Source organism: Oncorhynchus nerka, linkage group LG12 (genome assembly GCF_034236695.1).
Source record: "Oncorhynchus nerka isolate Pitt River linkage group LG12, Oner_Uvic_2.0, whole genome shotgun sequence".
Classification (NCBI taxonomy): domain Eukaryota; kingdom Metazoa; phylum Chordata; class Actinopteri; order Salmoniformes; family Salmonidae; genus Oncorhynchus; species Oncorhynchus nerka.
In genome coordinates, this window is record NC_088407.1 from 90,588,878 (window position 1) to 90,610,410 (window position 21,533).

The 21,533-nt window shown below is 44.5% G+C and overlaps 2 protein-coding genes across 2 annotated transcripts in view; one reads left to right on the top strand and one right to left on the bottom strand.

The window, feature by feature from the left end:
• The window catches only part of alms1 (ALMS1 centrosome and basal body associated protein), an 83,681-nt gene extending 73,936 nt beyond the window's left edge, over positions 1-9,745 (bottom strand). The window contains exons 1-4 of the mRNA XM_065025039.1: positions 9,490-9,745; positions 5,332-5,398; positions 4,909-5,017; positions 4,626-4,770 (exon numbers count right to left, since the gene is read on the bottom strand). Of these exons, the coding sequence (XP_064881111.1) occupies positions 4,626-4,770; positions 4,909-5,017; positions 5,332-5,398; positions 9,490-9,540 (372 nt within the window). The 5' untranslated portion in view covers positions 9,541-9,745. The remainder of the gene's footprint in view (positions 1-4,625; positions 4,771-4,908; positions 5,018-5,331; positions 5,399-9,489) is intronic.
• Positions 9,746-13,446: 3,701 nt separating this feature from the next.
• mrps26 (mitochondrial ribosomal protein S26) lies at positions 13,447-16,940 on the top strand. The gene is made up of 4 exons (XM_029654884.2): positions 13,447-13,840; positions 14,951-15,097; positions 15,483-15,606; positions 15,774-16,940. The coding sequence occupies exons 1-4, from the start codon at positions 13,623-13,625 to the stop codon at positions 15,903-15,905; spliced, it is 621 nt and encodes a 206-aa protein (XP_029510744.1). The 5' UTR covers positions 13,447-13,622; the 3' UTR covers positions 15,906-16,940.
• The last annotated feature ends 4,593 nt before the right edge of the window (positions 16,941-21,533 follow it).

Sequence of the window (21,533 nt, forward strand, 5' to 3'; positions counted from 1 at the left end):
TAGCTCTGTGATCTGGTGGTGTTGGCTACATTTAGCTCTGTGATGGTGTGTGGCTACATTTAGCTCTGTGATCTGGTGGTGTTGGCTACATTTAGCTCTGTGATCTGGTGGTGTTGGCTACATTTAGCTGGTGGTGTTGGCTGTCTGTGATCTGGTGGTGTTAGCTCATTTAGTGATCTGGTGGTGTTGGCTACATTTAGCTCTGTGATCTGGTGGTGTTGGCTACATTTAGCTGGTGGTGTTGGCTGCTCTGATCTGGTGGTGTTAGCTCATTTAGATCTGGTGGTGTTGGCTACATTTAGCTCTGTGATCTGGTGGTGTTGGCTACATTTAGCTCTGTGATCTGGTGGTGTTGCTCTGTGATCTGGTGGTGTTGCTCTGTGATCTGGTGGTGTTGGCTACATTTAGCTCTCTGATCAGGTGGTGTTAGCTACATTTAGCTCTGTGATCTGGTGGTGTTGGCTACATTTAGCTCTGTGATCTGGTGGTGTTGGCTACATTTAGCTCTGTGATCTGGTGGTGTTAGCTCTGTGATCTGGTGGTGTTGGCTACATTTAGCTCTGGGTGGTGTTGGCTGTTTAGCTCTGTGATCTGGTGGTGTTGGCTACATTTAGCTCTGTGATCTGGTGGTGTTGGCTACATTTAGCTCTGTGATCTGGTGGTGTTAGCTCTGTGATCTGGTGGTGTTGGCTACATTTAGCTCTGTGATCTGGTGGTGTTGGCTACATTTAGCTCTGTGATGGTGTTGGCTTTAGCTCTGTGATCTGGTGGTGTTGGCTACATTTAGCTCTGTGATCTGGTGGTGTTGGCTGGTGGTGTTGGCTACATTTCTGTGATCTGGTGGTGTTGGCTACATTTAGATCTGGTGGTGTTGGATCTGGTTTAGCTTTAGCTGTGATCTGGTGGTGTTGGCTACATTTAGCTCTGTGATCTGGTGGTGTTGGCTACATTTAGATCTGGTGGTGTTGGCTACATTTAGCTCTGTGATCTGGTGGTGTTGGCTACATTTAGATCTGGTGGTGTTGGCTACATTTAGATCTGGTGGTGTTGGCTGTTGGCATCTGGTGGTGTTGGCTAGCTCTGTGATCTGGTGGTGTTGGCTACATTTAGCTCTGTGATCTGGTGGTGTTGGCTACATTTAGATCTGGTGGTGTTGGCTACATTTAGCTCTGTGATCTGGTGGTGTTGGCTACATTTAGATCTGGTGGTGTTGGCTACATTTAGCTCTGTGATCTGGTGGTGTTGGCTATCTGGTTTAGATCTGGTGGTGTTGGCTACATTTAGCTCTGTGATCTGGTGGTGTTGGCTACATTTAGCTCTGTGATCTGGTGGTGTTGGCTACATTTAGCTCTGTGGTGTTGGCTATCTGTGGGTGTTGGCTACATTTAGATCTGGTGGTGTTGGCTACATTTAGATCTGGTGGTGTTGGCTACATTTAGCTCTGTGATCTGGTGGTGTTGGCTACATTTAGATCTGGTGGTGTTGGCTACATTTAGCTGGTGGTGTGTGATCTGGTGGTGTTGATCTGCTACATTTAGCTCTGTGATCTGGTGGTGTTGGCTACATTTAGCTCTGTGATCTGGTGGTGTTGGCTACATTTAGATCTGGTGGTGTTGGCTACATTTAGCTCTGTGATCTGGTGGTGTTGGCTACATTTAGATCTGGTGGTGTTGGCTATCATTTAGCTCTGTGATCTGGTGGTGTTGGCTGGTGGTGTTGGCTACATTTAGATCTGGTGGTGTTGGCTTTACATTTAGATCTGGATCTGGTGGTGTGGCTACATTTAGCTCTGTGATCTGGTGGTGTTGGCTACATTTAGATCTGGTGGTGTTGGCTACATTTAGCTCTGTGATCTGGTGGTGTTGGCTACATTTAGATCTGGTGGTGTTGGCTACATTTAGCTCTGTGATCTGGTGGTGTTGGCTACATTTAGCTCTGTGATCTGGTGGTGTTGGCTACATTTAGCTCTGTGATCTGGTGGTGTTGGCTACATTTAGATCTGGTGGTGTTGGCTACATTTAGATCTGGTGGTGTTGGCTACATTTAGCTCTGTGATCTGGTGGTGTTGGCTACATTTAGCTCTGTGATCTGGTGGTGTTGGCTACATTTAGATCTGGTGGTGTTGGCTTTATTTAGCTCTTTAGCTCTGTGATCTGGTGGTGTTGGCTACATTTAGATCTGGTGGTGTTGGCTACATTTAGATCTGGTGGTGTTGGCTACATGGTGGTGTTGGCTCTGTGATCTGGTGGTGTTGGCTACATTTAGCTCTGTGATCTGGTGGTGTTGGCTCTGTGATCTGGTGGTGTTGGCTACATTTAGATCTGGTGGTGTTGGCTACATTTAGCTCTGTGATCTGGTGGTGTTGGCTACATTTAGATCTGGTGGTGTTGGCTACATTTAGCTCTGTGATCTGGTGGTGTTGGCTACATTTAGATCTGGTGGTGTTGGCTACATTTAGCTCTGTGATCTGGTGGTGGTGTGATCTGTGGGCTACATTTAGCTCTGTGATCTGGTGGTGTTGGCTACATTTAGCTCTGTGATCTGGTGGTGTTGGCTACATTTAGATCTGGTGGTGTTGGCTACATTTAGATCTGGTGGTGTTGGCTACATTTAGCTCTGTGATCTGGTGGTGTTGGCTACATTTAGATCTGGTGGTGTTGGCTACATTTAGCTCTGTGATCTGGTGGTGTTGGCTACATTTAGATCTGGTGGTGTTGGCTACATTTAGATCTGGTGGTGTTGGCTACATTTAGCTCTGTGATCTGGTGGTGTTGGCTACATTTAGATCTGGTGGTGTTGGCTACATTTAGCTCTGTGATCTGGTGGTGTTGGCTACATTTAGCTCTGTGATCTGGTGGTGTTGGCTACATTTAGCTCTGTGATCTGGTGGTGTTGGCTACATTTAGCTCTGTGATCTGGTGGTGTTGGCTACATTTAGCTCTGTGATCTGGTGGTGTTAGCTCTGTGATCTGGTGGTGTTGGCTACATTTAGCTCTGTGATCTGGTGGTGTTAGCTCTGTGATCTGGTGGTGTTGGCTACATTTAGCTCTGTGATCTGGTGGTATTAGCTCTGTGATCTGGTGGTGTTGGCTACATTTAGCTCTGTGATCTGGTGGTGTTAGCTCTGTGATCTGGTGGTGTTGGCTACATTTAGCTCAGTGATCTGGTGGTGTTGGCTACATTTAGCTCTGTGATCTGGTGGTGTTGGCTACATTTAGCTCTGTGATCTGGTGGTGTTAGCTCTGTGATCTGGTGGTGTTGGCTACATTTAGCTCTGTGATCTGGTGGTGTTGGCTGCATTTAGCTCTGTGATCTGGTGGTGTTGGCTACATTTAGCTCTGTGATCTGGTGGTGTTGGCTACATTTAGCTCTGTGATCTGGTGGTGTTGGCTACATTTAGATCTGGTGGTGTTGGCTACATTTAGATCTGGTGGTGTTGGCTACATTTAGCTCTGTGATCTGGTGGTGTTGGCTACATTTAGATCTGGTGGTGTTGGCTACATTTAGCTCTGTGATCTGGTGGTGTTGGCTACATTTAGCTCTGTGATCTGGTGGTGTTGGCTACATTTAGATCTGGTGGTGTTGGCTACATTTAGCTCTGTGATCTGGTGGTGTTGGCTACATTTAGATCTGTGATCTGGTGGTGTTGGCTCTGTGATCTGGTGGTGTTGGCTCTGTGATCTGGTGTTGTTGGCTACATTTAGCTCTGTGATCTGGTGGTGTTGGCTCTGTGATCTGGTGGTGTTGGCTACATTTAGCTCTGTGATCTGGTGGTGTTGGCTACATTTAGCTCTGTGATCTGGTGGTGTTGGCTACATTTAGATCTGTGATCTGGTGGTGTTGGCTCTGTGATCTGGTGGTGTTGGCTCTGTGATCTGGTGGTGTTGGCTACATTTAGCTCTGTGATCTGGTGGTGTTGGCTCTGTGATCTGGTGGTGTTGGCTCTGTGATCTGGTGGTGTTGGCTACATTTAAGCTCTGTGATCTGGTGGTGTTGGCTACATTTAGCTCTGTGATCTGGTGGTGTTGGCTTCATTTAGCTCTGTGATCTGGTGGTGTTGGCTACATTTAGCTCTCTGATCAGGTGGTGTTGGCTTCATTTAGCTCTGTGATCTGGTGGTGTTGGCTACATTTAGCTCTCTGATCAGGTGGTGTTAGCTACATTTAGCTCTGTGATCTGGTGGTGTTGGCTACATTTAGCTCTCTGATCAGGTGGTGTTAGCTACATTTAGCTCTGTGATCTGGTGGTGTTGGCTACATTTAGCTCTGTGATCTGGTGGTGTTAGCTCTGTGATCTGGTGGTGTTGGCTACATTTAGCTCTGTGATCTGGTGGTGTTGGCTACATTTAGCTCTGTGATCTGGTGGTGTTAGCTCTGTGATCTGGTGGTGTTGGCTACATTTAGCTCTGTGATCTGGTGGTGTTGGCTACATTTAGCTCTGTGATCTGGTGGTGTTGGCTCTGTGATCTGGTGGTGTTGGCTACATTTAGCTCTGTGATCTGGTGGTGTTAGCTCTGTGATCTGTAGATGTTAGCTCCATTTGGCATGCTAGCACAGTAAGAGGGACAAGAAGTAGCAAGCATTGGTTACTATATGAAGGTTACAGGTAGAGAAAGATCAGCTGACCTCAGACAGGGTGGAGTTGTAGGCTAGAGGATGCTGGGACAGAGGGGAATGGTGAGGATCAGACGGCTGGACAACGCCGCTACTGCCTTTCTTGGCCTGTGGTATCAGAAACCTCTCGGAGGCTACAGACACGTCTGGAGACCCCCTGACAAGACAAACAGGAGACAAGCACGGGTTACTTTTCAATAACCTATTCATGCTGATATAGTGACCTTTGTTCCTTACAGTAATGAAACTGTTATTTTAATAAACGGTTTTTATTTTCTACTGAAGAAAGCGTTACCTTAAAGGGGCAAACTCTAAGTCTGTTGTTTGTTGGAAGAGAGAGTATCCCGAGAAGTCGTACTCTGGTAGCAGAGCAAGGGCAGGCGACAGACGACTGTCCTGAAATTCTAATGAAAAAAACTCAAATCAACATATTAAAAACAACGACATGTATTACAATGTTATCTCTATCATTGCTGGTGATTAATTCATCTGTGAGACCCACGTTACAAAACAGAACAGAAAGGTTTATGACAGACAGACAGACAGACAGACAGACAGACAGACAGACAGACAGACAGACAGCTAGTTTCAAAGAGCAAAATCTGTCATCTAGTTGTTGGGAGTTGCCAGTGCCTTGTCATGTTGAAAGTGCGTCTGTACGTATGGTTGGCACAGTGCTGAGACTGACCCTCCACAGCACGGTGGACTCCTGTCTTACCCAGACCCAGGAACTGACTCCTGTCCTCTTCTGCTGGGAGATGGAACCATGACTCGGTCTTCTGAAACTTAGAAGGAGTAAAAAAAATTTTTTAAACTCCTCAATAAAAGCGCAACATCACAGAATAAAACAGTAACTCTTCAAACAACAGTTCATGTTCAGAACATAGGAGCATTAGCATTAGCATTAGCAATTGCGTTAGCATTAGCAGTAGCGTTAGCAGTAGCGTTAGCATTAGCATTGTGGATCATAGACAGCAGCTGGATGACAGACCTGAGGGTGACAGCTCCAGCAACCTAATAGCTGAAAAGTTATGTTGACTGGCTAGTAAGCTAGCCCTTGGCCATGACTCTCAGTTCGATTACATTACACACAACAGTAATTCTGTAGGGGATAATATATATATATATATATTTTTTTTTATAGAGCCCCAACACTCGGTTTGAACATTAACATGCATCGCTTCCGGTACAGTTTTGGAAACACAGGAAGGTCCTTATTAGTATTTTGTATTTATTATGGATCTCCATTAGTTCCTGCCAAGGCAGCAGCTACTCTTTCTGGGGTTTATTATGGATCCCCATTAGTTCCTGCCAAGGCAGCAGCTACTCTTCCTGGGGTTTATTATGGATCCCCATTAGTTCCTGCCAAGGCAGCAGCTACTCTTTCTGGGGTTTATTATGGATCCCCATTAGTTCCTACCAAGACAGCAGCTACTCTTCCTGGGGTTTATTATGGATCCCCATTAGTTCCTGCCAAGACAGTAGCTACTCTTCCTGGGGTTTATTATGGATCCCCATTAGTTCCTACCAAGACAGCAGCTACTCTTCCTGGGGTTTATTATGGATCCCCATTAGTTCCTACCAAGACAGCAGCTACTCTTCCTAGGGTCCAGCAAAATTAAGGCAGTTTTACAATTTTAAAAACATTACAATACATTTTCAACAGATTTCATAATACAGTCACCACTACTCCTCCACTACCACATATCTACATCACTAAATCCATGTGTACGTGTGTGTATAGTGTGTATGTTATTCTGTGCCCGTGTGTGTCTCTTCACAGTCACCACTGCTCCATAAGGTGTATTTGAATCTTATTTGAATTGATTTTCTATCTAATTGCATTGCTTGTATCAGGTACCTGATGTGGAATAGAGTTCCATGTAGTCATGTCTCTATGTTGTACTGTGCACCTCCCTTAGTCTGTTCTGAACTTGGGGACTGTGAAGAGACCTCTGGTGGCATGTCTTGTGGGGTGGTCAGGGTGTCTGAGCTGTGTGCCAGTAGTTCAAACAGACAGCTCGGTGATTTCAACATGTCAATAGCTCTCACAAATACAAGTAGTGATGAAGGCAGAGAGATTGACATGCATATGATTAATGTTAGCTCTTTGTGTACATCCAAGGGCCAACCGTGTTCCCCTGTTCAAAATCAAATAGTTCTGAGCAAATCTTCTCTAGTCCCTCATTCTAGCACCTAACTACACCACTGAACAGTAGTTCAGGTGTGACAAAACCAGGGCCTGTAGGACCTGCCTTGTTGATAGTGCTGTTAAGAAGTTAGAAACTAGGACCTGTAGGACCTGCCTTGTTGATAGTGTTGTTAAGAAGGTAGAAACTAGGGCCTGTAGGACCTGCCTTGTTGATAGTGTTGTTAAGAAGGTAGAAACTAGGGCCTGTAGGACCTGCCTTGTTGATAGTGTTGTTAAGAAGGTAGAAACTAGGGCCTGTAGGACCTGCCTTGTTGATAGTGTTGTTAAGAAGGTAGAAACTAGGGGCTGTAGGACCTGCCTTGTTGATAGTGTTGTTAAGAAGGCAGAGCAGCGCTTTATTATGGACAGACTTCTCCCCATCTTAGCTACTGTTGTATCAATATGTTTTGACCATGACAGTTTACAATCCAGGGTTACTCCAAACAGTTTAGTCACCTCAACTTGCTCAATTTCTACATTATCTTTCATATCGGCGAGAATTTGTAAAACAATTAAATAAATCAAAAGGTGACATTGATACACACATTTATAGGGTTAGTGTTCCCACACGGCCATATCTCCATGTTACAGCGCATGTTTACGGAAGACCACATGATCGAATTAGCTATGTGTCTTGCATGCTCCTAACACTTGTGTGTAAACAGAAGGCCACCAGAATCGTGTTCACTAAAGAAATACTGTCAGCTGCCACTGTGATAAAGCCGGTTAACACAGTATATACAGGAAGTGTATACTTTTCATTTGTGAATTTATGTCGATGTGATATGAAAGTAAAAGGGCTTTGTTTCTAGAGCCGTATCGCAATTGAGAAGCGATCCAAGTTTAGATGGAGTATTTGACTGTTAGATCCAGTCTACCTGTGAAAATAAGTTTAGTTTGCTTGTTACTGTATCTTAATTAACGTTACTAACTACCTATTAGGTTTGAGTGGTTAGGGAAAACCTATTTGGGCAAAGCAGGCAAGACATGTGACATGTTTTATGGGTCAAATAAATGTAGCTAATCTACTTAATGTTTCTGTAGAAAACCCACGCCACTGTGCTCCTTGTTCTATGTGACTGTACTAATGTATGTAACGTTAGCCATAAGTTAGCCGTGTTACTGGTAACTAAGTTAGCCGTGTTACTGGTAGTTACGTTAGCCGTGTTACTGGTAGCTACGTTAGCCGTGTTACTGGTAGCTACGTTAGCCGTGTTACTGGTAGCTACGTTAGCCGTGTTACTGGTAGCTACGTTAGCCGTGTTACTGGTAGCTAAGCTAGCCGTGTTACTGGTAGCTACGTTAGCCGTGTTACTGGTAACTAAGCTAGCAGTGTTACTGGTAGCTACGTTAGCCGTGTTACTGGTAGCTACGTTAGCCGTGTTACTGGTAACTAAGCTAGCCGTGTTACTGGTAGCTAAGTTAGCCGTGTTACAGGTAGCTACGTTAGCCGTGTTACTGGCAGCTACGTTAGCCGTGTTACTGGCAGCTACGTTAGCCGTGTTACTGGTAGCTACGTTAGCCGTGTTACTGGTAGCTAAGCTAGCCGTGTTACTGGTAACTAAGCTAGCCGTGTTACTGGTAGCTAAGTTAGCCGTGTTACAGGTAGCTACGTTAGCCGTGTTACTGGCAGCTACGTTAGCCGTGTTACTGGCAGCTACGTTAGCCGTGTTACTGGTAGCTACGTTAGCCGTGTTACTGGTAGCTAAGCTAGCCGCGTTACTGGTAACTAAGCTAGCCGTGTTACTGGTAGCTACGTTAGCCGTGTTACTGGTAACTAAGCTAGCCGTGTTACTGGTAGCTACGTTAGCCGTGTTACTGGTAGCTACGTTAGCCGTGTTACTGGTAGCTACGTTAGCCGTGTTACTGGTAACTAAGCTAGCCGTGTTACTGGTAGCTAAGTTAGCCGTGTTACAGGTAGCTACGTTAGCCGTGTTACTGGCAGCTACGTTAGCCGTGTTACTGGCAACTAAGCTAGCCGTGTTACTGGTAGCTAAGCTAGCCGTGTTACTGGTAACTAAGCTAGTCGTGTTACAGGTAGCTACGTTAGCCGTGTTACTGGTAACTAAGCTAGTTGTGTTACAGGTAGCTACGTTAGCCGTGTTACTGGTAACTAAGTTAGCCGTGTTACTGGTAGCTAAGCTAGCCGTGTTACTGGTAACTAAGCTAGTCGTGTTACAGGTAGCTACGTTAGCCGTGTTACTGGTAACTAAGTTAGCCGTGTTACTGGTAGCTAAGCTAGCCGTGTTACTGGTAGCTAAGATAGCCGTGTTACTGGTAGCTAAGCTAGTCCGTGTTACTGGTAGCTAAGCTAGCCGTGTTACTGGTAGCTAAGTTAGCCATGTTACTGGCAGCTAAGCCAGCCGTGTTACAGGTAGCTAAGCTAGCCATGTTACAGGTAGCTAAGCTAGCCGTGTTACAGGTAGCTAAGCTAGCCGTGTTACTGGTAGCTAAGCTAGCCGTGTTACTGGTAGCTAAGCTAGCCACTTTACTGATAGCTAATGTTAATGTTAGCCATCTCGGTTAGATAACGTCGTTAGCTAGTTAACGTGAATCAAAAGGGGGTGGTTCCGCATTTGTCTCGGCTAAACTCCTGTTATTTTATACCTCGGTCGCCTGTAACTTTGCGCACAACAAAGAGTGCCTGTTTATTGTAGCTAATACAACAAAATGAACACTTCTTACTCTGTTTACATCTGCCTCGTCTGCGGGAGAAGTTGGCTCCTGAGGCTCCATGTTTCTGTTGTCTCGGAGCCAGGGACGCTTCGCATCGCGTCTTTCACAGTTCGTATGGAAGAGCGGTTGCTAAGATCCTTCACAGTTCGTATCGAAGAGCGGTTGCTAAGATCCTTCACAGTTCGTATCGAAGAGCGGTTGCTAAGATCCTTCACAGTTCGTATCGAAGGGCGGTTGCTAAGGAAGCCCGCAAATCTTGAGCGGGAGATTCGCTGAAAAGGAACAAGAAACAAGTTTAAATTTGTGTCACTGCGACATCTAACGCAGTGGAAGAGCAAAAGCATGTAGAGGTTTGAATTATGAGTATTTCTAATTTTAAAAAAAGAATAATTATTATATTAATTTATTTACAATGTTTGACATATATCTGTAATCTTATACTAAACACAACAAATATTTAGTGAAATAATGCCCGAAAGGACATTGTAGTTTTGAAGGTTGCTTCCACATTAACGTTAGCTGAAAGTCTCAACTTTTCACCAACAAGAAAAACATCTTTAAGGCATAGCAATCTTTCATAGAAACATTATTTGTAGCTCTTTTATTTGATTTTTAATTTGGTCAACAGTAGTAACCACGGAAGAATGGCCCAATAGTTAACTGTTAGATGTGTTTGTTTGCTGACAGTCACGAAAACAATGCGCCCTTTTCAATGCGGCAGAAGTCGGTGAGTTGTCGGTGAGATGGCCTGCAACAATGATAACAAACTGACACGTAGAGAATCGGACGTGGCTCGTTTCAGCTTCATCTCGTTATTGATATCATGTCTTGTTTTGAGGTGGTTTTGACTGATTTTCAAGTCAATGCTACAATTACAACTATAAGGCTGGTTTACAGTCCGCCTATCGACATCATAAACATTATATTGTCGTTATGAAAAAAGTATAAATACAAAACGAGAGCCTCTGCATGACATCAGCAGCCTGGTGCTCCAAATAGTAAACGGTCTCTAATTTAACACCAATAAACACATCTGTTTTAAAATGTATACAGTAAATGCAAGCCAGGCAACTAAAAGCAATGTTTTGGTCTAGCCGGTATGGTGAGAACTTGAGATCAATTGGTATGCGACGATACGAGGCCCCTGTTGGCAGAGATAGGTATGTTGCACTGGGACACGTTTTTAATATGGTGAAACGCCTCTCATTTTACTATGGGTCCGTCGTGGTTCTGTGTAGCATAGTTATGCTAATATATTTGAGACCAGTATATTGCAGTTAATTTTGTCTTTGACTTAATAAGTAAAATATATTTTTGTAGTAAAACAGGGAAACAACGAGTGCCAGACAGTTCTAGATACCAGATGGGGGCTTTGTTTACTACTCACCAGTGTTTGGAATACATTGAGCTCGTTGATAAAACACCATGGGATGCCTTTTTCACACTGAGAATTATTTGTCAAAGGTGGTTCTGTGTAAACTGCCGTTTCCAGCTTTTGAAACAAAAAGTTTGGTGTCACTTCGAAATGTCCATGTTTTTGAAAGAAAATCAAATTTTTTTGGGGACCATTAAAATAATATCAAATTGATCAGAAATACAGTGTAGACATTGTTAAATGTTGTAAATGACTATTGTAGCTGGAAACAGCAGATTTTTTTATGGAATATCTACATAGGCGTACAGAGGCCCATTATCAGCAACCATATATATATAATAGCACGGTCTACCTTATCAAAAGCTTTGGCCAAGTCAATAGAAATAGCAGCACAACATTGCTTAGAATCAAGGGCAATGGTAACATCATTGAGGACCTTTTAAGGTTGCAGTGACACGTCCATAACCTGAGCCGAAACCAGATTGCATACCAGAGAGAATACTACAGACATCAAGAAAGTTTTTACAACACTTCTTGGGGTTAGACACTGTTCCTAGGCCGTCATTGAAAATAAGAATTTGTTCTTAACTGACTTGCCTAGTAAAATAAAGGTTAAATAAAATAAAATAAAAAATAGGAATCCTGACTTAATGAAGTGGTGATTAAAGAGCTCAGACATGTTCTTCTTGTCAGTAACAATGACATCAACATTAAGGGACATGGGCAGCTGTGAGGAGGAGGGTTTATTCTCCAGGTCTTTAACTGTTTTCCAGAACTTCTTGGGGTTAGACTCACAGAGAGAGAACTGCTCCTTAAAGTAACTAACTATGGCCTTTCCGGTTAGCCTGAGTACACTTATTTGTCATTTGCAGGAACGAGAGCCAGTCAGCCTGAGTGTGTGTGTGCAGAGCCTTTCATCAAATGCAATTCTTGAGGTGGAGAAACTGCAAGATCACGGTCGAACCAGGGGCTGAACCTGTTTTTAATTCTCATTTTCTTCATGGGGGCATGTTTGTTAACAATACCACTGAAAATATTTTTTAAAAGAAGGTCCAAGCGTCTTCGACAGAGGGGGATCAAGCTGATTCTATACCATTTTACAGAGTCCAGGTCATGAAGGAAGATTTGCTCATTAAAGTGTTTTAGCAAGCGTCTATGACAAATCAGGACGTTTCACTGAGCAGTCATTACAAACACAGGCTGTAAAACAGTGATCACTAAGGTCATTACAGAAAACACCAGACTGATACCTGTCAGGATTATTGTGAAGATAACATCGAGGAGAGTAGCCTTTTCTGGGTATTTGGAGTCATACCTTGTGGGATTGGTAATAATCTGATAAATCCCATTGCTTTAGGACTTGGTCAGGTGGTTTAAGCATGTCCCAGTTTAGGTCACCTAGCAGGACAAATTCAGACTTCGTGTAAGGAGCCAGTAGAGAGCTTAGGGCAGGTAGGGTACAGGCCGGTGCTGATGGAGGACGATAGCACCCAGCAACAGTCAACAAAGAGCTATTTGAAAGTTGAATGCTTTTAAAACCAGCAAATCAAATTGTTTGAGGACAGACTTGGTGGAGACAACAGAGCACTGAAAGTGATCCTTGGTAACGATTGTCACTCCCCCACCTTTGGAAGATCTGTCTTGCCGAAAAAGGTTATAACCAGAAAGGTTAACATCAGTGTTCAAAACACTCTTCCTTAACCACGTCTCAGTAATGACCAACACATCTGGATTGGAGCTGTGGACCAACACTTTCAATTGATCCATTTTAGGTAATAAGCTTCTAGGGTTAACATGCCCGAAAACCCAGGCTTTTACGAGAAGAGAAATCAGTGAAGCAGATATCAGAGTACAAGTCAGAAATGGGGCTAGCAACAGTAGATGGGCCAGGGTGTACATGCACATTTCCAGATATCATCAACAGTAATAAAATCAAGACACGGCAGAGGACAGGGAGAGCTCTGCAGTGCTGATTTATGACATCTGAATGTGCATCAGATGGCTAAACCTAACCTTAAATTAAGACCAAAAATGTAATTTGTGTTTTCATAAATGTTTATGATATAGACCATTTTGACGTTGTGGCTGTGCTATTTAGTGGAAACCCTTCGACCAAAGATGTGTGTAACTAAACCAAGATTAACCACACCCTGTCGTTTCTAATGGGAGCAAATTAATCATAGTGGGCAGAGACAAGCATGAAATAGCGAGAGCCTATTGGTGCGTTCACGCAAGTATTTGCATATTTCCGTTAGGGAACTCCGAGTCTGTGAAGTGTCCTTGCACTCCTTATAAACAACCTATTTCTGTTTTACCTTTGTAACGAGTAATGTCTACAAAAATGTGTCCACTCTGTTCGTAACAGATTCTAGTTTTAGAAACAGAAAACTGTATTTAAATTAAATGTTTTATCAATAAGAAAATTTGAAAAATATCGGCCAAAATCCATCTTCTCCCACATACAAGCCACTGGACTTCCTCTCACTACCACCTTATATGGTAGTGAGTGGAAACGCCACCTAGATGCTTCACATTTATACATCCGGTGAAATATCTGTCTCATTGTTCTATCTGTACTTCAACCTAGACATTGATCCGGAAGTTATTTAGGTAACCTTGGGAATTCTTCCGGGATTTCTTTATCAACATGGCTGCTTCGTAAAGCAAATTGTATGTTTCCTTTAACCTCATGCACGCATTTTATTGATAGTTGTAGGTAAATATTTTCACTTAAACTATTAGAGTAAGCAGTCGATTGTCAGTCAGTATGTTTCAAGTTATTACCAGAAGTACCCCGGTAATCCGGCTTCTCGCCCCCCGTGGAGCCGTGCTTGTGGAGGCTGTCCGGGGTAGGAAGACCCGCACCGACCCAAAGGCCAAATCCAAAGAGGGGCGCATCAAAACGCCACCTCCCGTCGACCCGGTGGAGATGGTGGTCCTCAGGGAGAGATTCACAGAATATGACCTGATCATGAGAGCGCTGAGGTAAGACTAGACCAATGCACGTTTATGTTTCAGACGTGGTGTGTTTCAGGACAAAATCTTAAGATTAAATCTAAGGTTACTGATAGTTAGTTCTGCATAAAAGTGAAATTGTCTGACTGATCAGTTTTACTATTGATACTAGACAACGTTAGCTACCTTGCTTTCAGTTATCCCATTCATAGTCATAAAGATAAATATGGCGTATTTTTGTAGGCACTAACTCCGCCATGGTTAGTAAACTTAGACCAACGAAAAAAATCATAGCAAGGGAGAAGTTGCCATATTTATACAATAAACACTTTTTCCCTAACGTTATTGAGCCAATGAATATCATAGTAACTTGTAATGACGTTAGAATCTAAATGTGGGTTTCCTCAAAATGATTAGTATTGCAAGATATGACAACATCATAAAGGAATTTAAATGTGGCAAGAGAAAATATAATTTGCCCTCATTAAATTCGCCAGATCATTTTCCATCAATGGATGTCCGTTTAACTCGTCGACTGATATGATTAACTTCTCCGCAATAAGGCACGAGGGGGTGTGGTATATGGCCAATATACCACGGCTAAGGGCTGTTGTTATGCAACACGGGAGTACCTGGATACAGCCGTTAGCTGTGGTATATTGGCCATATACCACAATCCCCGGGGTGCATTATTGCTATTATAAACTGGTTACCAACATAATTGGGACAGTAAAGTACTTAAGTAAAAAATATTTTAAAATACCACTTAAGTAGTTTATTGGGGTATCTGTACTTTACTATTTGGCGGACTCACTAAACTCAAATGCTTGTAAATTCTGTTCTGAGTGTTGGAGTGTGCCCCTGGCTATCCGTAATTACATTTGAAAAAATACAAGGGAATTGTTCCGTCTGGTTTCCTTAATATAAGGAAGTCAAAATGATTTATACTTTTACTTTTGATACTTAAGTATATTTAAAACCAAATACTTTCAGACTTTTACTCAAGCAGTATTTGACTGGGTGACTTTCACCTTTACAGAAGAAGGGTTTTGGAGAGTTTTCAGTATGGAGAACACAGAAAGGCGGTTATAATGTTGTGGTCCATGAATGAGGTTTTGATTAGTGTGATGTGGTTGTCAGGCTGGAGTTCAAGGAGGAGATGCTGAGGAAGAGGTATGAAGAGGAGGTGGGCTCCCTGGCGGAGGAGAGGGCGAAGCAGGAGGCGGAGGAGCACCGCTCCCTCATGACCTGGAACCAGGAGGAGAATCTCCGCATGCTCAAGATCAGGTCAGGAAGGAACATCGGTTCTGATTTGTCCCAAATGGCACCCTATTCCCTACGTAGTGCAGAGCACTTTTCACTGCCCCTTTCATGTCCACCTCCATCAAATAATCCATAAAGCTTAATGGGAAATGATGTCTGTCTTGTATTCACATTCTCTATCCCTCCTCTCTCTCTCCCGCCTCTCTCTCTCCCGCCTCTCTCTCCCTCTCTCTCTCTCTCCTCTTCTCTCTCTCTCTCTCTCTCCTCTTCTCTCTCTCCCCTCTTCTCTCTCTCTCCGTCTTCTCTCTCTCTCCCTCTTCTCTCCCCTCTTTTCTCTCTCTCTCTTCTCCCTCTTCTCTCTCCTCTCTCTCTCTCTCTCTCCCTTTTCTCTCTTGTTCTCTGCCTTTAGGGAACTGAGAGTTCAGAAAGAGGTGGAAGCTGCTGAGGTCAAGAAGACAGAGGCAGCCATTCTGCGAGAGCAGGCCATGGAAAGCTTTGTTAAAGAGAAGGGAGAGGAGATAATGCGGATTCAGGTATGTAGAGTTTTGGTCAACCTTTTGAAAGCCAAAGTTACGTTTATTGACCTTGTTGTAAACAGATGTGGCGCCATGTTGGCGGTAGTTGTTTCCCTCTGAAACTAGAACGTTGTAGTGTCAATGCATCAATGTCTCAACTCTCTACATACATGGCTTTGTTCCAGGAGGAGGCCAAGAGCTTCATCAACCTGGAGAACCTGGACCAGCGTATTGAGGAAGCCCTGGACAACCCTAAAAACTATAACTTTGCCATCGACAAAGATGGCCGCGTGGTGAAGAGGACTGTGCTGCAGTGAGAGAGACTGAGGATGGACTGGAAGTGTAGAGTGAAGTTGCCCCTAGACTCTGATCTGGATTCAGTTTATCCTTTTCCCCCCTTACTATGGTTCAGGTTAGGATTGTGGGAATGGAAGCTGATTCTGGATCTATACCTCGGAGCCTTTGCCAGAGGCCTCAGAGGAGACAAGATAGTGAGCTCGTTTGACATTGTATGCGGGTCACGACTGACTGATCTACAAATCACCTTGCATCATAAATAACTATTCACTATTATTTGTAGATCAGTCAGTCCGTCACAATGCATCACACAATGCTCTGGAACACGGGCAGCGTGGCCATTTCTCATTTCATAAATAACTATTAATGCATCACACAATGCTCTGGAACACGGGCAGCGTGGCCATTTCTCATTTGGGAAAAAGTCCTCCACCCACCCTCTCTTCTCTGTGACCCCGGAAACCGTTGAGATATTGAGATGTCGATTTGTTAGTAGGCGAACAGAAGAGGCCTCCTCCCCTCCTCGATAGCCACTTTTCATTGATTATAGGCATGTGTAGCCTACCGGAGTCCTTCACTGAACAGTTGTGATATCTGCCCACTTGGAAACAGCTGTTGTTTTGGCAGCGGAGAAAAGCATGAACACGTTTAAAAACAATATGCTCCTTTATCTAGAACATGTCTTGCTCAACCATGATGTGGTTAGCTGGGGTGTAGTCATTTGGTTGGGGGGGGGGTGGAATCGATAGTTACGTATCGCAATGTTATTTTTGACGATATGCCTGGTGAGGATTATAACAGAACATGGCCAAGATGTTCAAATGTTCATAAATGTCCAGCATGGTCAAATAATAATAATCACAGGCACACACTCTGTGTGTGATGAACAGTTTCCTGGCACAATTACCCATGTTTCCGCCCAGTTTGGTTATGGGGGGGGGGGGGATTTACAGGTCATGAAAGTGCTGTACAACTTCAATCTATGGACTTCTCATCTGTCAAGGTCACTATGAAAATGTCATGTAATAAATCAATATCCTGATTGATCCTCTCTACTACTTTCTTGTGAGTCATGTGCCTTTAAATCATTATAATGGTGCCGGAGGAGATTTTGTAAATTTATTTATTTATTTTATTTTACCTTTATTTAACTAGGCAAGTCAGTTAAGAACAAATTCTTATTTTCAATGACGGGTTAACTGCCTGTCCAGGGGCAGAACAACAGATTTGTACCTTGTCAGCTCGGGGGTTTGAACTTGCAACTTTCCGGTTACTAGTCCAACGCTCTAACCACTAGGCTACCCTGCCGCCTCTACACTCTAACCACTAGGCTACCTGCCTCCTCTACACTCTAACCACTAGGCTACCCTGCCGCCTCTACACTCTAACCACTAGGCTACCCTGCCGCCTCTACACTCTAACCACTAGGCTACCTGCCTCCTCTACACTCTAACCACTAGGCTACCTGCCTCCTCCACACTCTAACCACTAGGCTACCCTGCCGCCCCTACACTCTAACCACTAGGCTACCTGCCACCTCTACACTCTAACCACTAGTGTACCTGCCACCTCTACACTCTAACCACTAGACTACCTGTCTCCTCTACACTCTAACCACTAGACTACCTGCCACCCCTACACTCTAACCACTAGGCTACCTGCCACCTCCACACTCTAACCACTAGTGTACCTGCCACCTCTACACTCTAACCACTAGGCTACCTGCCACCCCTACACTCTAACCACTAGGCTACCTGCCACCTCTACACTCTAACCACTAGGCTACCTGCCGCCTCTACACTCTAACCACTAGGCTACCTGCCCCCCCTACAGTCTAACCACTAGTCTACCTACCTCCTCTACAGTCTAACCACTAGGTTACCTGCCTCCCCTACACTCTAACCACTAGTGTACCTGCCACCTCTACACTCTAACCACTAGGCTACCTGCCACCCCTACACTCTAACCACTAGGCTACCTGCCGCCTCTACACTCTAACCACTAGGCTACCTGCCTCCTCTACACTCTAACCACTAGGCTACCTGCCACCCCTACACTCTAACCACTAGGCTACCTGCCACCTCTACACTCTAACCACTAGGCTACCTGCCGCCTCTACACTCTAACCACTAGGCTACCTGCCACCCCTACACTCTAACCACTAGGCTACCTGCCACCCCTACACTCTAACCACTAGGCTACGCTCATGCTTATAGAGGTTGTATGACACTCAGGCCCTTTAGAGGCTGTACGACACTCAGGCTTATAGAGGCTGTATGACACTCAGGCCCTTTTAGAGGCTGTATGACACTCAGGCCCTTTTAGAGGCTGTATGACACTCAGGCACTTTTAGAGGCTGTATGACACTCAGGCCTTATAGAGGCTGTATGACACTCAGGCCTTATAGAGGCTGTATGACACTCAGGCCTTTTAGAGGCTGTATGACACTCAGGCTTATAGAGGCTGTATGACACTCAGGGCTTATAGAGGCTGTATGACACTCAGGCCTTATAGAGGCTGTATGACACTCAGGCCCTTTTAGAGGATGTATGACACTCAGGCCCTTATAGAGGCTGTATGACACTCAGGCCCTTTTAGAGGCTATATGACACTCAGGCTTATAGAGGCTGTATGACACTCAGGCTTTATAGAGGCTGTATGACACTCAGGGCTTTTAGAGGCTATATGACACTCAGGCTTATAGAGGCTGTATGACACTCAGGCCCTTTTAGAGGCTGTATGACACTCAGGCTTATAGAGGCTGTATGACACTCAGGCTTATAGAGGCTGTATGACACTCAGGCTTATAGAGGCTGTATGACACTCAGGCCCTTATAGAGGCTGTATGACACTCAGGCCCTTATAGAGGCTGTATGACACTCAGGCTTATAGAGGCTGTATGACACTCAGGCCCTTTTAGAGGCTGTATGAAACTCAGGCCCTTTAGAGGCTGTACGACACTCAGGCCTATAGAGGCTGTACGACACTCAGGCTTATAGAGGCTGTATGACACTCAGGCCCTTATAGAGGCTGTATGACACTCAGGCCCTTATAGAGACTGTATGACACTCAGGCCCTTATAGAGACTGTATGACACTCAGGCCTTATAGAGGCTGTATGACACTCAGGCCTTTTAGAGGCTGTATGACACTCAGGCTTATAGAGGCTGTATGACACTCAGGCCCTTATAGAGGCTGCATGACACTCAGGCCTTATAGAGGCTGTATGACACTCAGGCCCTTTTAGAGGCTGTATGACACTCAGGCTTATAGAGGCTGTATGACACTCAGGGCTTTTAGAGGCTGTATGACACTCAGGCCCTTATAGAGGCTGTATGACACTCAAGCCCTTATAGAGGATGTATGACACTCAGGCCCTTATAGAGGCTGTATGACACTCAGGCCCTTTAGAGGCTGTATGACACTCAGGCCCTTATAGAGGCTGTATGACACTCAGGCTTATAGAGGCTGTATGACACTCAGGCTTATAGAGGCTGTATGACACTCAGGCTTATAGAGGCTGTATGACACTCAGGGCTTTTAGAGGCTGTATGACACTCAGGCCCTTATAGAGGCTGTATGACACTCAGGCCCTTATAGAGGCTGTATGACACTCAGGCTTATAGAGGCTGTATGACACTCAGGGCTTTTAGAGGCTGTATGACACTCAGGCCCTTATAGAGGCTGTATGACACTCAGGCCCTTATAGAGGCTGTATGACACTCAGGCCCTTATAGAGGCTGTATGACACTCAGGCCCTTATAGAGGCTGTATGACACTCAGGCCCTTATAGAGGCTGTATGACACTCAGGCCCTTTGGTCTGAGGTACAAAACAAACACCGCCATTCATTACCGTTGCTCAATTAGACCAGAGGCATGTCAAAAAATGTGACTAATAAATTCAGGTAAAACTATGTACATTTATCCACTTTTCAGAATGCCAAAGGGCTTGTGATGTGAACATTACAAAGTTGTTTTGGGGTGGCTAGGTCACATGGTCAAGGTTCTATTTCATTTAGAGTCACAGTACAAACCAGACCAGCAAAGGTCCTACACAGTACAAACACGACCAGCTAAGGTCCTACACAGGACAAACACCAAACAAGAATCTACAGAAGGAAGCGGAGACACACGAACAACACTCACAGAGAGACCTGTTAACAACACCCACAGAGAGACCTGTTAACAACACCCACAGAGAGACCTGTTAAACACATGAACAACACCCCCAGAGAGACCTGTTAACAACACCCCCAGAGAGACCTGTTAAACACATGAACAACACCCACAGAGAGACCTGTTAACAACACCCCCAGAGAGAACTGTTAACAACACCCACAGAGAGACCTGTTAAACACATGAACAACACCCACAGAGAGACCTGTTAAACACATGAACAACACTCAGAGAGACCCGTTAACAACACCCCCAGAGAGACCTGTTAAACACATGAACAACAACCCCAGAGAGACCTGTTAAACACATGAACAACACCCCCAGAGAGACCTGTTAAAAACATGAACAACACCCACAGAGAGACCTGTTAACACATGAACAACACTCACAGAGAGACCTGTTAACAACACATGAACAACACCCCCAGAGAGACCTGTTAACACATGAACAACACCCACAGAGAGACCTGTTAACAACACCCCCAGAGAGACCTGTTAACAACACCCACAGAGAGACCTGTTAAACACATGAACAACACCCACAGAGAGACCTGTTAACACATGAACAACACCCACAGAGAGACCTGTTAACACATGAACAACACCCACAGAGAGACCTGTTAAACACATGAACAACACTCACAGAGAGACCTGTTAAACACATGAACAACACTCACAGAGAGACCTGTTAACACATGAACAACACCCCCAGAGAGACCTGTTAAACACATGAACAACACCCACAGAGAGACCTGTTAACACATGAACAACACTCACAGAGAGACCTGTTAACACATGAACAACACTCACAGAGAGACCTGTTAACACATGAACAACACTCACAGAGAGACCTGTTAACAACACCCCCAGAGAGACCTGTTAAACACATGAACAACACCCCCAGAGAGACCTGTTAAACACATGAACAACACTCACAGAGAGACCTGTTAAACACATGAACAACACCCACAGAGAGACCTGTTAAACAAATGAACAACACCCCCAGAGAGACCTGTTAACACATGAACAACACCCCCAGAGACCTGTTAAACACATGAACAACACCCCCAGAGAGACCTGTTAAACACATGAACAACACTCACAGAGAGACCTGTTAACACATGAACAACACCCCCAGAGAGACCTGTTAAACACATGAACAACACTCACAGAGAGACCTGTTAAACACATGAACAACACCCACAGAGAGACCTGTTAAACAAATGAACAACACCCCCAGAGAGACCTGTTAACACATGAACAACACCCCCAGAGACCTGTTAAACACATGAACAACACCCACAGAGAGACCTGTTAAACACATGAACAACACCCACAGAGAGACCTGTTAACACATGAACAACACTCACAGAGAGACCTGTTAAACACATGAACAACACCCCCAGAGAGACCTGTTAAACACATGAACAACACCCACAGAGAGACCTGTTAAACACATGAACAACACCCCCA